Here is a 14706-nt window from a genome sequence, read left to right as displayed (position 1 = left end):
TAGAGTGGCACTACAGCAATGGTACAGAAGTTCTATGAAGCAGTGCTGCTTTAAAGATGATCACTACCCTAGAAGGGCTATTCATGTAAGCCTTTCTGGCAATCCTAAGTGAATAACAACTATTTCAAATCAATAGTAAATATTTAACTGGGTTTTGTGCTCACTGTGAAACACACAACCAACCTTGTTTTATATTCTCATTTCAGTGCGTAGACATGCAACTGAAATTCAAGGATTTGCATTCACTCCCAACCTTGTACAGGACAGGATTTGAAAAAAAGTCAGAACTCTCTCTCTCAAATGCTGGAGGCTAATTTCCTTACTCTTAAAAACTCATTCACCATTCTTAGTGATATAGCAAGGATTTACCATTACAAGTTACACTGATGAGAAGCTTGAGAGCAACTGCCTCTTCTGGAGGGAGAACATGAACAGTGAGAGTCCAGAACTGCAACTCACAGAGTTTGTCAACTTATCTTGACAATATAATATTTAAATATTTAAATAATATTTAAAACAAAATTTGAACTTCATAGTGTGAATTCTCAATATCTATAGACTATAAACTTTCAAGCTTACTCTAAAAAGAACTGATAAGAAGGTTAAAGTTAAAAACATTTAAAATACATTTATAGCTAAGAACAAGCATGCTACTTATGTGCCCCTAGAACATACAGAGGCATCAGTACAGAACTGCAGCTTCAACAGCTGGATCAGTCATGGCTAATACTGTATATTTCTGGATACAAAGAGGGGTAAGAAAAGAATTACATTTTGTTAAGCTATTCTTACAAAAGCTTAGCCTAGTATCTTACCTGTGTTCAGCAGCTGGAACAGAATATCCTGGAACTGGATCTTTTGTACCATAGTACTTTTTAATTAGTGCAATTCCTGCTACAGTGTCTGTTCCTTTGAAGTTCACCAAGTGAGCTGAAGCTCCTATTCCTGCAGTCTGAAGAAGATGCAACTCTCAGTTTCCATGCCAGATACAGAAGCCTCCAGTCACCACCCAGCACCGGTTTGTAACAGCAAGACTTTGACTCAATTCCCACTTCACTACTATTCCCTTCATTCACTTACACTGGGAATACAGAGAAAACCTCTCCCAGTCCAGTGCTCACAGCTCAGACATTGCATCCACCCCTGTGCCAGACCTCCCCCTCCACACTTAGCCCAAACACAGGGCTCTGTGCATTCACCATTTCAGGGCAGAGCAGGGCCACAGGGGTTAACAGACACATCTACAAATCCTCATAACTAGGAACAATCAGACTTTTCCAATTGTTAGACAAGCAGTTTTACCTCTTGTGAAGAAACTCCTCTGTAGCCAAAGTCATGCAGTTTATATTCCAGTCCTTCCAAGCTGCCAGAAGTCTCCAGCAAATATTTGGCCAAAATCTTTTTCTGCTCTCTAGAGTTTGTAGCCACTGTGATTGGGTACCATGACTGCACAAGAATTGTCTAAAACAAAATCCATCATAATATTAGTTGCATATTTGTTTAGAGCTTGACAATGCCCAGCTGGCATTCATTCAGGCACAAAAAGGTCTATTTATTTTCATTCCCTGTTCAGAAAGTACTGATGCCTCCAACAGTTTGCTTTAGGGCTTAAGTAATTAGCCTTTATAAGGTAGGCAAGGTATTGCCCTTCCCAAGAGTTATCACTAGCTAACTACTGACACACAGTTCCCCCCATGGTCCTTTTTTATGGATAAAAGTACTGCTGTGAATTTCCTGTACAATATTTTTGTAATTATGATCCTTTGCCAGGTGGGGGAAAAAGGTCTGTGTAAGATGACTACAGAGAAGAACTAAAATAGAAAATGAAAGTTGCCAGAGATTTCCCGTAAAACAATACAGGATTCAAGCTTTAAGTGCACTAATATTTACTTAGAAAAATGGTGTTAAATTTCCAACTTACCTCAATCCAATTTGTGAGCCAGTAGCACTCTGGATCTGTGTTTTCTACTGTGAAAAGAACATTTCCTCTGGGAATTACAGAGCCCTCAGGAACAGCCTTTATTTCTATGGGAAGATGGCCATCATATTTCTGTGTAAGGGACAGAAATGTTGTTAGACAACAGGAAAGATTAGGACCTACAGCTCTTTGATTTAACCACAATGAACAGAAGGCTAGGAGTAAATAAGAGCTTTCTTCTTAATTTCTTTCAACTCTAAAAATAAACCCACCAGTCCAAATAAATTTTAAAAATCCATATTTTTTAAAAAAGGACAAAAATCATGTAACTTAAATACCAGTCTCTTTATCAAAACAAAATATGGTTATCAGTTGTATTCCTTGGGCAAATAGAGCCCAAAGGTAGAGAACTTAAGCATTCTATAAAAATACCTAAGTTTTACCCACAGAATGAGAAATACTCACTACTCATTTCCTTCAATGCTTTGACATGTAGTAAGCTAAAAAAAGTTTAGCTGCTATTCATATTTTTTTAAAATCCACTAGTTTTGCTTAGTATGAATGTGTGCTTTGTTCATTTATTACAGCAGGATCCATTTAATAACTATTTTAGAGAATATTTTCATCTTAATTACTGAAACTTCTTAAACATGAAGTCTTCCATTGGAATGTCATTCCTTTGTCAGTCTTTTATCCCCAAAGGACTAAACATTGTGTAAAATATACCCTTTGAAAAAGAGTAGAGTTGCAAATAGCAACTCTAAAGGACTAATTATAACTTTCTGAAAGAGCTCTGCAAGCTGTACTGGCAATATTGAAAATGTTTTGGATGGTAATATATTTTGACAGAAAGCTTCCCATGAGATATCCTGTTAAAGGCAACAAAAATTGCATCAATTCAGAGAAATTACAGATTCATAAGCAGCACCAAAACATTCTCCAGCACTCAACAGACATCAGAAATCTCTTCTACCTTACAGTTTAAAAGTTTATTCAAAAATGTAATAACCTGAAGCAAACTGTGTTTATATACCACACAGGGTCTAGTTGTCAGATTTGAAGATAACGGATTAACAAAAGACAACAAAGCCTTCAAAAAGGCTCAAAATAGTTTATTCACAATTCAATAAAGGCAAAAGTATAGTTAAGTGAAAAAAAGAATAAAAAGATTTCAAAGTTGCTGTAGGTGTTGATTTTGCCCATGGAAAAAATGGTATCATGCCATGGCTCTGTATTATTGCCCTTTGCAAAAATTTTGGATAGACTTGACTTGTACAATTTAGGACTTCTGTCTCTATCACTCATCACTGATTCCTGCCAACTTCCAGCCTTTACACCAGCCCACTGTTCTCCAGGAAATCCCTTTCTTCCTTCCAGCCCTTCACCCTCTCAGTATTTACCCATTCACTTACTCTCAAGTCCAAACTGATGGGTGTACATTTCAAATCCATGCTGGCACTTCCCTCCCACAGCCACTGCACCCTCCACTCTCCCTACCTCACCTGAGGAACTGAGCTAGGGAGGAACAGTGGCAGGTGTGTGAACAAACACTAGAATTCAGGGAGCAGGGATTCTGTGCATAAAGGGCACACACAGACTCAGAGTACATACACTTCCAGTTTGAGAGCCACCAGCATATGAGATCAAGACATGAAAACCATATTTGGGTTCTTATATATATAAATACACACACACACACAATTTTAATAAGAAAATTTGACAAAGGAATAAACATACACAGAAGGTATCCAGGAATGTTTATTTTGACTAGAACAAAAATTGAATGGACTTAGTCAAGCCACATTACAACTCAGTGAGGACAGACATGCAAAATTAAAAGTGTATTAATTCTGTTTATCCAAAGAGGGATCAAGCTTACTTTAACACAGATGAAAGCAGTTCACAATGTATAATGTAGCTTAAACACAAATATGGATTGAATTCACATTTGTACTTAGTTGAACTGGATGGAAGTCCTCCACAAACCTCCCCATAACTCCCTCTTAGAAAACTGTGGGTTTATTTACCTTGTTGCCATTTGCAACACTTAGTTGAAAATCACTCTTCTCTTGCCCACCTATGGTCTACCCCAGTGGCAGGGTAACACCCAGATACATTAACAAAGAGATGCCACCATAAAAGTACATAGAATTAGGGTATCCAGGGAAATATATATGCAGAGGACTAAAAAAGGGGCTTTCAAATGCCAAAAATATTCACTCACCAAAACCCACAATGTAACTAAGCATTTAATTACTCTGCAGAGATTAGTACATCTCTGATAAATGCTATTAGTCTGAATCTGCTGCTTTTACAGAGAAGAGATGTCTGCAATTACTTGAAGCCTAACACTTTTTAAACAAAAGGGGAAAAGGATAATTGTGAAAAGACTAAAGTTGAAAGGTTTTGTGTCAGAAGTGCTCAAGCCTTGTATTTTATAATAAAATTCACACTCATATCTCTGAAAAATTTATAAAACAACGGAACAAATGTGTATTTTCTCCAACTATTTATACAGCCAAGAAGTTGCAATGCTTTCTGCATTAAACACTGTAATGACTAGTTAGAGAGAGAAATGTAAATGATGCAGGCAAGCACTGAGTGCTGCATCACACATGGAGAGCTGCCAACGAGCCCCCACTCACTCAGGAGCTGGCTGACGGCAGCCAGAAATCCTCATTACCTGCAAAGCCGCGTCTGGCATCGGAAAGGATGGAAATTACTTTTCTCTAAGGAATTACAATTATATGATTATTCTTTGACAGCTGCTACTCCCTGTACTCTAAACATGAAAAGCTAAATTTATCCAGTCTTTACTATCAAGATTAAAAGGAGGGACTGCCATATTTATTCTACTGTTGATTCAGAAATCCTTCACAATGATCTCCAACTATTTTAGCAAATTTTTTTACCTCTAGAATATAGTTCCATCCCTTTTCATTGAAGACATCATCTTGAAAATGCTCCCTATATACTTCTTTGGCTTCCTTGATTTTCTCTTTGGTCACCACTTTACCTGGAGTTTCAGAAACAGATTAAAGCTTAGAAACTTGCAATATTCATCAACTGATAAAATAAATAACAAAAAGGTTCAGGCACAGCAAAGTTACTTTGCCTTCAACAGAGATATGAAGGAAACGTCAAATGCAGAATGTTTAAATCAAACTTTAACTTATTATACAGATTAGAATGCTCAAGAAACCATGAGGGTAAAATACACTTTGTGGTTTGCAGATGACTCAGGAAAATTTTGAGATTGTTCCTCTTTTATGACAGTCAAAAACCAGTCAAGAGGTTGAACAGCAGTGCTTTTCACAGAGGAATGTGTTGATTGTGCAAGCTGGTACATGCAGCAAGGACATATCTAGCACAAGGGTTAGGCTGTGCCATTCCAGGGGGAATCCCCATGGAGAGACTTTGCAACCAACCTTTGACTGACCACTTGTGCTAGGAACCAGCACACTCCCCACATTATTTGAATTAGCATGCTGCTGCTGTAGGGCAGTCATCTGCCTTAGAGAACAACCCTCAGATTGCCAAAGGTAAAAACAAAATTATCAAGTGTTTTGATTAGAATGGAATTTCAGTCTTTGGTGGAATTGGCAGAGATGTTGATTGGATCAAGACAAAAACATATAAGACATTTAACTAAAGTTTTCCTTTAAAACTTGGCAGAAGGCAACATGCACTCAGGTCAGAACAGGTGATATTTGTACATAAGGCAAAAAAGCAAAAAAGATTTTAAAGTTCACCAAAGAATTTTCAGATGTTACTCTTAAAATTATCAGTATAGAAACCATTTTCACATGTAGCTGCCATACTCAATGATCTAAGGTGAGCGACATCCAAAATTTAAGGAAAATTAAAATTTAATTTAAGGAAATTTAAAACCATTATTGGTTTACACAGTAAACAAACCAGCAAATACAGAACTGAAGTTAATGTTCAAAATGCAAAGTGTATTTTCCATCAAATCTTCTCTCTGCTTGTGACTCTATGCACAGCTTTGGTCTCTTTCCATTCCTTTCAATTTTGCCCACTTAAGTTGGAACAGGAACACCTTTTCAGTTTTAATACACCACTGGCATAAATAAAGATAATAGAGAGGTGTCTGGATTAAGAAGTTAATACCAATTTATGAGGGTGGATAGCTTTTTTCACAATCACATAAATAAGATATTATGCATGTCACTACTTGTGGTGTATCAGGATAACCTGAAATTGTTTCAACTGTAAGACTACAAGCTTGAAAAAAAGTTAGACATTTAACTAGAGAAAAGGTTTTGCTGGAATTTAAGACAATTACCTTTTAAATATTTATTCAGAATGTACTGCAAGCCATAAAAAACTGTTTCTTCATATTTCACTTTCTTTAATTTGGAATTTTCAGTCTTCTTTTCACGACATTCAAAGTAGGAATATACTTTGCTTGTGTTCGGTGGATATTGCTTGTAGTGTGTAACCTACATCAAGAAAAAATTCAGTAAGAACTCAAAACATCACTACAAAGCACAAGAGAAATCATATTTGTACATTAAAGCTTAAATATAACTCCCAGCTCTCCTGAACTGTGATTATTTATCCATTCACATTCTACACAAGTATTTACAGAATTTCCAGGCTTTTAACCTTTTTCAATTTTCAGTTCCAAGGACTGTCTTCCCTCTGTTACTCCTTGCTTCTTTATCAAGTCTTCTTTCCCGAGGTTGCTCTTCCCCTCCCCTGGTGACCTGGCTTTGGTTAACTGGGGGAGACTCTGGCTAGGATTCAGGAGCAGCACTGAGTGCCAATGTGCCAGGTCAGTTTTTGCTCTAGCACACCAAGCCTAATAGCTGCAGGAAGCACAAAATTCCATGCCACTACCAAACACCTGCTTCTATTTGAGTCCAGTTTTGCAGACCCCACCATCCCATAGCTCAGATAAACCCACCCTGACTGAAGAAGGCAGTGGCAAGGGCTTTACCCATGTGTCCCATTCCCAGTGAGCAGAGTGGGTCTCTCAAACTCTGCTTACACCAAAGCCAGTTCACAAACCTGTTACTGTCAGTAAAGCTGCTAAAATCTACCTGAGGTTTGTGCCTCCCTACAAAGTTTGCTAAATGGGCTTTTTTTTCAAAATTTGAAAAAGTTCACATAAAGGAAGCATGAGAAGTTGCTGCCTATATTACATGGAAACTGGTCATAAAACACAATGCTGAGCTGAATTCAACTATTACAGCTTTTCAGAGCTCCTGATAATAAATTTAGCCAGAAATTTACTTTGAGTCATAACAGCATTTGAAACAAGTACGCTCTAATAAACACTTAAAACCTTAAACCTGTACAATTTCATCTCCTAATGTGTAAAAAGCAAACTCCATGCAAAATCCTTAATTCCACACTGAACAAAAAGAATACACAATGACAGAAACTTGGCACTATCAATGTTTAAATTACAGAACACACAAATCAAGGTAAAGTATCCCCAAAGTTGAAGGTATCAAGAGTTTTCTTAAATTATGATGGGAAGTCTGTGAACAAGTCTATACATTCAATAAGGAAAAACTGTTCCTACAACTGAGAAAGCACCACTGTGCATCAGAACAAAATTCAAATGGTTGGAAACTCCTGTCTGAATATTTTTCAAACTCCCATATTTACAGGTTAGAGTATTAATTCATTATATGTTTCTTGCTGTTACTTACTCAAAATAACCTTAAAATTTTCTGTTTCTAATGCCACAAGGAATTGGAAAAGGGATAGTTTTACTGTTTCTCCCTTCTTGTCCTGATTTTTTAAATATATCTCAAACAGCCTCAAAGAAAAATATTTGAAGGTTGCTTTACCTGTATTCCTAAAACTGTATGTTAAGGAATTTTAAAAGGACAGTTTCCCTTCTCCTCTCAAATGTCATTTAAATTGAGTATTTGACTCAGACTGGACAATGAGCTACTCAACTGAATTTCTGGTTCTCCTGTACCAGCACAAGGCTGTTATGGTTGTGTTTCCAATGCTGCAAGGAAACATTCAAGAAAGGTCAATTTAAAGATCATTCCATTGTCTTTGCTTGTATGAGGTTTACAAGGCCAATCAAATAAAACCCAAGCTTGTCATTGCACGTTTTCTGCCCTGCCTTCAAACAAAGCATGGCACCACAGGCATTTAATGGAGCACAAACCTATTCTGTTACAATTCCACAGCCACTCAAAAGCAGAATGCCTAAGAGTAGCAATGTTAGACCCAAAGACAAAACCTGGCTTTTAGATTTAGTTCTAGCTATTCATAAATGTCTCGCTTCACAAATTATAACATGCCCTTTTCTAGTTCTGTGCAGAACTTCCAAGAAGTACATCACACTGCCAGCTCAAAGAAAACTCTCTGCATGATATCACCACATTTAAAGGAAAACGAAATCCCTGCACAAAAGAAAACACACACACACACACTCTTCTTTACTATGGAGCAGACAAAAATAGGCTCCATGTCTTTCTAATTAGTGGGTATATGAACACATACATATTGTGTATTAAATTGTATTAAAGGCACTCTGAGAAAAAGATCCTGTAACAAATCCTTAGAATGCCCATGCACTGTAAAGACACAGAGTGGGAACTCCTCCCCTCCCACTGGTGCCACCAAGATAAGTTACAGCAACCTCATGAAAAATTTTGCTCATTTTTACAACTGGTACTGGACTTTTGAGTTTGTGACTTGAGAGTAAAGGCTTGACACAGCTCAGCAGCTGCAAGTGTACACAGCACATGTGCCAGGACCAATTTTCCACATGAATATCTCAATTCCTTGTGGCAAGCTTGAGAGCAAAGCAAAGCAATGCTGCTGTTCTCATCACAATAGTTCAAACAATGAAAACCATACCTGCACAAGACAGGACACTCAGAGTTCTTTTAATAAGTTTATACAACTTACCAACTATGGGCAAGTTACTGAAGCCAACACCTACATTGTAATGAAAATCTGCGTGATCTTCTGCTCACATCTTGAAAATATATTCGACTTTGACAGTTCAAAGGCATCTCTTCCTGCTATATGTTTCTCTCTGTCAAAATGGTTACAGGCCCAAATTAACTTAGGGTGCACAGTGTACCCACTGAGCTGGTGCCACCTTTCCTTATTGCATTTAAGTACATTCTTTTAGGGACTTATTCTAGCTCTGCTTTGAAGAATGATCACAAAACAGTGCTCTGGCTGCAAAGCAAAACTTTAGAGTTGAAATCAGGCTGAAATGCTAACAGATTTATCCTTTATATTGCATTCCTGGGGACACAGCTCCTCCTGACTACCTTGCTGACAGTTTCAACCCCACTCAGGTTTCTCAAACACTGCATCACAGGTTTTGCTATCTTTTCTGATGTAAGATTAGATCTTAACCTGAAAATACATACTAGCTAGTGTCCAGAAGATAGTTACTTCTAGGGATTAAAACATTTATGAAAGTTTCGTGTTTGACAGAAATGTAATTTTATCAATTAAGTTGCTGTAAGTACTTGAAGGAGATAAGGAACTAACTTTGCAAGTCACATGTATGGTATTCCATTATATTCTTCACACATTAAAATCTATTTAAACAGTGAAAATACACGTCCCTAGCAATTAAAATATTTACATCTAAGCAAACCTTACAGCTGTAATTTTAATGATACTTCATTTGACATTCCACAAAGTTGTTAGTTTTACCTACAAAGCTGAGACACCCTTTTAAATACTACTCAATATTTAAAGGCACAATCACAATCTTAAAAGTACCACACTTCCCAACCACTGGCTACTTGAAGGGGGCTTATAAAAAAGATGTAGACACACTTTAGCAGGGCCTGTAGCAGCAGGACGAGGAGTGATGGTTTTAAACTCAAGGAGGGCAGATTCAGATTGGATAAAATACTTTTTTTTGTGATGAAGTTAGTGAAACACTGGAGCAGGTTGCCCAGAGAGTTGACAGATGACCCATCCCTAGAAACTCTCAAGGTCAAGTTGGATGAGGCTTTGAGCAAACTGGTCTAGTAGAAGATGTTCCTGCTCACTGCAAAGGGGCTGGACTAAATGGCCTTTGAAGGTCCCTTTCCACCCAAACTATTCTCTGATTCCATGTTGTATAGGTGTGTGAGAAGTTAAGCACAAGACCTCCAACCCCTGCTGAGTTATCTGGCCATCTTTGTGCTCCCAAGCCCTCAGACAGGGCACCATACTTATCAGGAATATCTGCCTACAAAATGTCACAGCAGCTGATTGTACTAGCTGTCATTTCTGGGTTTCTACATGGGGAAATAATACCCATCTGCCACAGTGGTGGTCAGGAGGCTTGGCATGTAGTGAAATGCCTGGTGGTAAAAAAAAAAGTGTGGAAAAAAAGGTCAAGGTCTAGGAGTGGGAACTGTTCACAGAAGACACAAAGAATGCAATTGAAAACAAAAACCAACCAACAAGAAAAAACCTGACACAACACTATAAGGCACTTGGACAATGAAAACTATGCTTCAAAAACGCCTGATCCTTGTTGTCTGATGAAGACTTGCATCTTTCTGTATCCTAAAGGAGAGTAGAAAGAACAACCAAAAGCAATGTACAATATTTGATATTAAATTTTATGTGACTTAAGAGATTAAGGCAGTATTGAGAACTCTGTGCTTTCAGTTAGGGGATGACAGAAGCAGGACTTGCACAGACGAGCTCTTGATAAGCAGGGGTGACTATAAAGTCAGTAGGAAATCCCTTTTCTTCAGGAAGAAAAAAAAACCCTAACCAACAAACAGAAAAGCAAACAAAAGCCTCTGCTGGGATTAAGAGACCCTTACAAGAAAACAACTCTCCCAAGTATCTTCAAAGGCCTTTTGATGTTTAGTTCAAAGGCTGTGGTTTAGGTTTTGTCTATAAAACATATGACAAACAGCTTTGGCACTACTACCTACAAGATTATGTACTATGACTGAAATAGAGCACTTTTATTCCAGTTGTGATAGCTCCTTGTTTAATTTAATGCAAATAAAGGTATATTCTGCACAAAGAATACTTTCAACAAGGACTACATCTATTTAATTAAATCAAGTTTTTTGAGGGAAAAAACATGAACCACAAATTGCATTTAGATCATCAAAAAACCACCCCAAACATTAAGAGTTACATTTTAAGAAAAAGGAATTAATGGGTATTCATCATAAAATAGGGATGACTGAGGTAAATGCTGCATTTTTCTATGCTAGATAAGATATTTGACATAAAAATATAAATATTCTTACAATCTACAAATTTTGTTGTACAGGATATCATGACAAACTCACTTTAAAACATTATTTAAGCCTAATGTAATTCAACCATTTGAAAACATGGGAAAAACAGATGGGACATGAGAAGTCAGGTGTGGCCAAAATCTCCACTGGTGGTAATTCCTGATGCCCCCCCAAGGTCAGATGCCAACATGAACCATCAGAAAGATGCTTCCAAGCCCTGTCTACAGTGCAGAAAGCAAACCCCCAAACATTTACCCAGCAGGATCTTGCCTGCACTGTAACTCTCATGTGATAAGATGATACCACCAGTTCAAGTAAGACAATATTTGAAATTTCTGCAGCTATTTTGAAAAATCCTTAGTGCTAAATGGGTACAGAACAACCTGGCCACTGCACCCATGGTGCCACACAGCCACAACCACAAAGATCAGAGGGACAGGTGGCAGGTAAGGCAGAGGGAGCATGGCCTGGACCCGGGGCCACTTGGCCAGGACACTGCAGGTCTGCAGCACAGGGGCCAAAGCACAGGCTGGTCACTGCACTGCAAGCCTGGATCTGCAAGAGACATTTGGGGATCCTCACCCCCCAGTACGCCTTGCTGAGTCAGACAACTTTAGTGCAGTGGTACTGCTGGTATTTACACCAGGGAGACTTCTGCAAAGCACCCCTAGACCTCCATGAATTGTGGTATTACATATTATTTACAAACATTATGGAAAGAGGCCATGGATGCAATACTGCTTTACCTAAACCTTTAGGAGATTTAGCCAACAGAGCAGCTAAAAGCAAAGTTTGCCAACAATCTACATGGAAAACAGCATTATTAGCAACAATAAGGAGATGAACCAGGACTTAGGAGCAAAGGGACTGCTCTATCAGATGTACCTCACTGAGATGAGGTAATTTACAGCAGTGATAAGGCATTGTGAGCCTCTTCAGGAAAAAACCCAACACAACTGTGCCTAACAGTTATATTCCACAGGGATGCTTTGGTAGCATTCAAGCAATCACAGAAGGAATGCACACCACGACAGTGGAAATGAAAACCAAACCAAAAGCCAGTATGGTTAAATGATAAATTTATTTGAACAAGAGAGGAAATGCCAGAAGAATCAAGCTTTAATAATTCAAGAGAAAGGGCATCCAACAACAGCAGGTAAAGTGCAAGACATTCTTAAGTGAGTTAAAAAAAGTAATCTAAGAGTCAAGTAGAATCTTACTATTTTGATTACATGAGCTTCAGATTACCATAGAGAAAAAAAAAGGCCTTAGAGAGGCTCCAGACCCCTTATTAGAATGCACAGGATTGAGACAATGTTCAAGAACCAAAGTGAGAATATTGGGAGATATCAGCTCTTATGAGATGAGAGAGATAAGCTAATAGAGGTTATGACTGAATGATGACCTTGTACCACTTCTAATGCCTCCATATTTGAGTTCATCCATCATTTCTTATATGTGTATTGAAAAATAAGATGACCAGAGGTGAGAAAAAAGAAGTTAAGAGACCAGTCAGTACTATGAAAAATAAGGAAAGCACATGCAAGCAACTGAATTCCTATGGAAGCTGCACATTATAGCAGAGCTGCTGTACATGACCAGGTCCACATTTATTTAAAACACAAGGTCAAGTGTAAGCACTAGCACTAAAAGTGTTCTAAATTTCTCAGACAAAACACAGTGCTTAAAAACAGCTACATTTTGCAGTTGATTGCTTTACCACTAAAGACTTTCATGGCTTTTGCTGTGGTTTAACCCTAACTGGCAACCAAGCCTCAAATGCCACTCACTCATTCCTGCCAGTGGGACAGGGGAGAGAATCCAAAGGTAAAAGTGGAAAACTCATGGGTTGGGATAAAGACAGTTTAACAGGGAAAGCAAAACTTCTCTGCATGTAAGCAAAGCAGAACAGGGAATTCATTCATCACTTCCCACGGGCAGGCAGGTGTTCAGGCATTCCCAGAAAAGCAGGGCTCCAGCCTGTGTAGCATTTACTGGGGAAAACAAATGCCACTACTCCAAATATTCCCCCCTTTACTCCTTCTTTGCCCAGCTTTATTCACTAAGCATGATGTCATGTGGTATGGAATATCCCTTGGGTCAGCTGGGGTCAGCTGTCCTGGTGTCCCCTCCCAGCTTCTTGCTGGTGGGATGGTGTATGAAGCAGAAAAGGCCTTGACTCTGTGCAGGCACTACTCAGCAAAATCAAAAATATCCCTGAATTATAAGCATTGTTTTCAGCACAAATCCAAAACATAGCCTCATACCAGCTACTAGGAAGAAAATTAACTCTACCTCAGTCAAGCCAGCAGTTTTACATCCAAGACTATCACAAAAGAGATGACAAAATGCCTTATGTTTACTGTCTACACATTTGTCAATAGTCTGCTGTACTACCACACACACTGTGGTAAGTTTCCTGCTCCTTAATGAAAAAGGAAAAACATTTACCTTTCAACAATGAAAGCTGCACTGGTTCTAGAAGGGCTGCTTCCCATTAATTTAAAAATTATCTGAATACTGTACAGTTGCAGTGCTCCTTTTGAGCAATGGTGTCTTGGGGTTTGTAGCAGGATGGTGTGACTGCAAATCAAAACTTGGAAAGTAAGGAATCTAGAGAGTGTGAAGATTGTGTCTTACAAGGAGTGTCGAGCCAGACGCTTCCAATGCTTTCCACTGGCAGAATTACAGGAGATAACACTCACACTCCCACCACAAGATTGTAATTAAGAAAAAAAAAAATATGGTCTGTTGTAAAGAATATTTTGCAGTCATTAAGTACTAGTCAAACCCAGCAGGCTAAAGAGTACTCATGTTTCTTCCTCACATACCTCTAGTCTTCTAAATAAAGAATATACAGGCTGTCAGAGCCTAGAATAAACAGACACTCACGTGAAGGGCTTCAGAACTCAGTGCTCTCCTACATCCACACAGAGTAAAAAGTCATCTGAAGTGACAAATACTTAAAATTCAACATGTAAGGGATACAGAATTTAAACATACATTTTGGGTTTCCTTGAAGCATCCAGAAAGAAATTAATTCTGAAATAGATCTAATTTACAGTCTAGATAGCAAGTCAGCTCCTCCTAAGAAGTAATTGCACGGCAGCTTATTATAACTATCAGCTTAATTACAAAACATGCCAAGCAACAGTAACAGATCTCATTGGCAAAAGCAAAATAAGCTATTATTACTGCAGCAAACAAGGTTCAGTCAATAGCCTTTGCCCACTTGCAGCTCCTGGTCCATCCAACCCAGGCCTGGTCCATGCCAGTCATGGCTGTCTTCCCACTGAGCAGCACAGCTCTGCCAAGCTGATCCTCTCAACACCGTTCCAGACTACCTATACTCTGGAATATTTCTGGCCTGTACAGAAATAAACAAATATAGGCTAAACAGAGCACTGGGAATCAGAGAGAAAGAAAATGCAGAGGAGGTGTGTCAGCAATGTCAGACAAATGAGGCACTGAGGGCATGGATCCTTTCACGGGGAAGGGCAGACAGTGAACAGAACCCCACTGTCTCAGAGGGGTAAGACTGCTATAGAATATTGTATAATGTGGGTG

General features: G+C 38.5%; 1 protein-coding gene across 2 annotated transcripts in view; it reads right to left on the bottom strand.

Moving 5' to 3' along the window:
* The window catches only part of NAMPT (nicotinamide phosphoribosyltransferase), a 31169-nt gene that overhangs the window by 12839 nt on the left and 3624 nt on the right, over positions 1–14706 (bottom strand). For both annotated transcript variants that reach the window (XM_077179106.1, XM_054631988.2), the window contains exons 2-6: positions 6225–6381; positions 4831–4934; positions 1922–2050; positions 1303–1461; positions 816–952 (exon numbers count right to left, since the gene is read on the bottom strand). In XM_077179106.1, coding sequence (XP_077035221.1) covers positions 816–952; positions 1303–1461; positions 1922–2050; positions 4831–4934; positions 6225–6381 — 686 coding nt within the window. The remainder of the gene's footprint in view (positions 1–815; positions 953–1302; positions 1462–1921; positions 2051–4830; positions 4935–6224; positions 6382–14706) is intronic.

The sequence above is a fragment of the Agelaius phoeniceus genome, chromosome 5 (assembly GCF_051311805.1).
Source record: "Agelaius phoeniceus isolate bAgePho1 chromosome 5, bAgePho1.hap1, whole genome shotgun sequence".
Classification (NCBI taxonomy): Eukaryota; Metazoa; Chordata; class Aves; order Passeriformes; family Icteridae; genus Agelaius; species Agelaius phoeniceus.
Note: the sequence above shows the minus strand (reverse complement) of the source record. Positions and strands in the feature narration are given on the sequence as shown.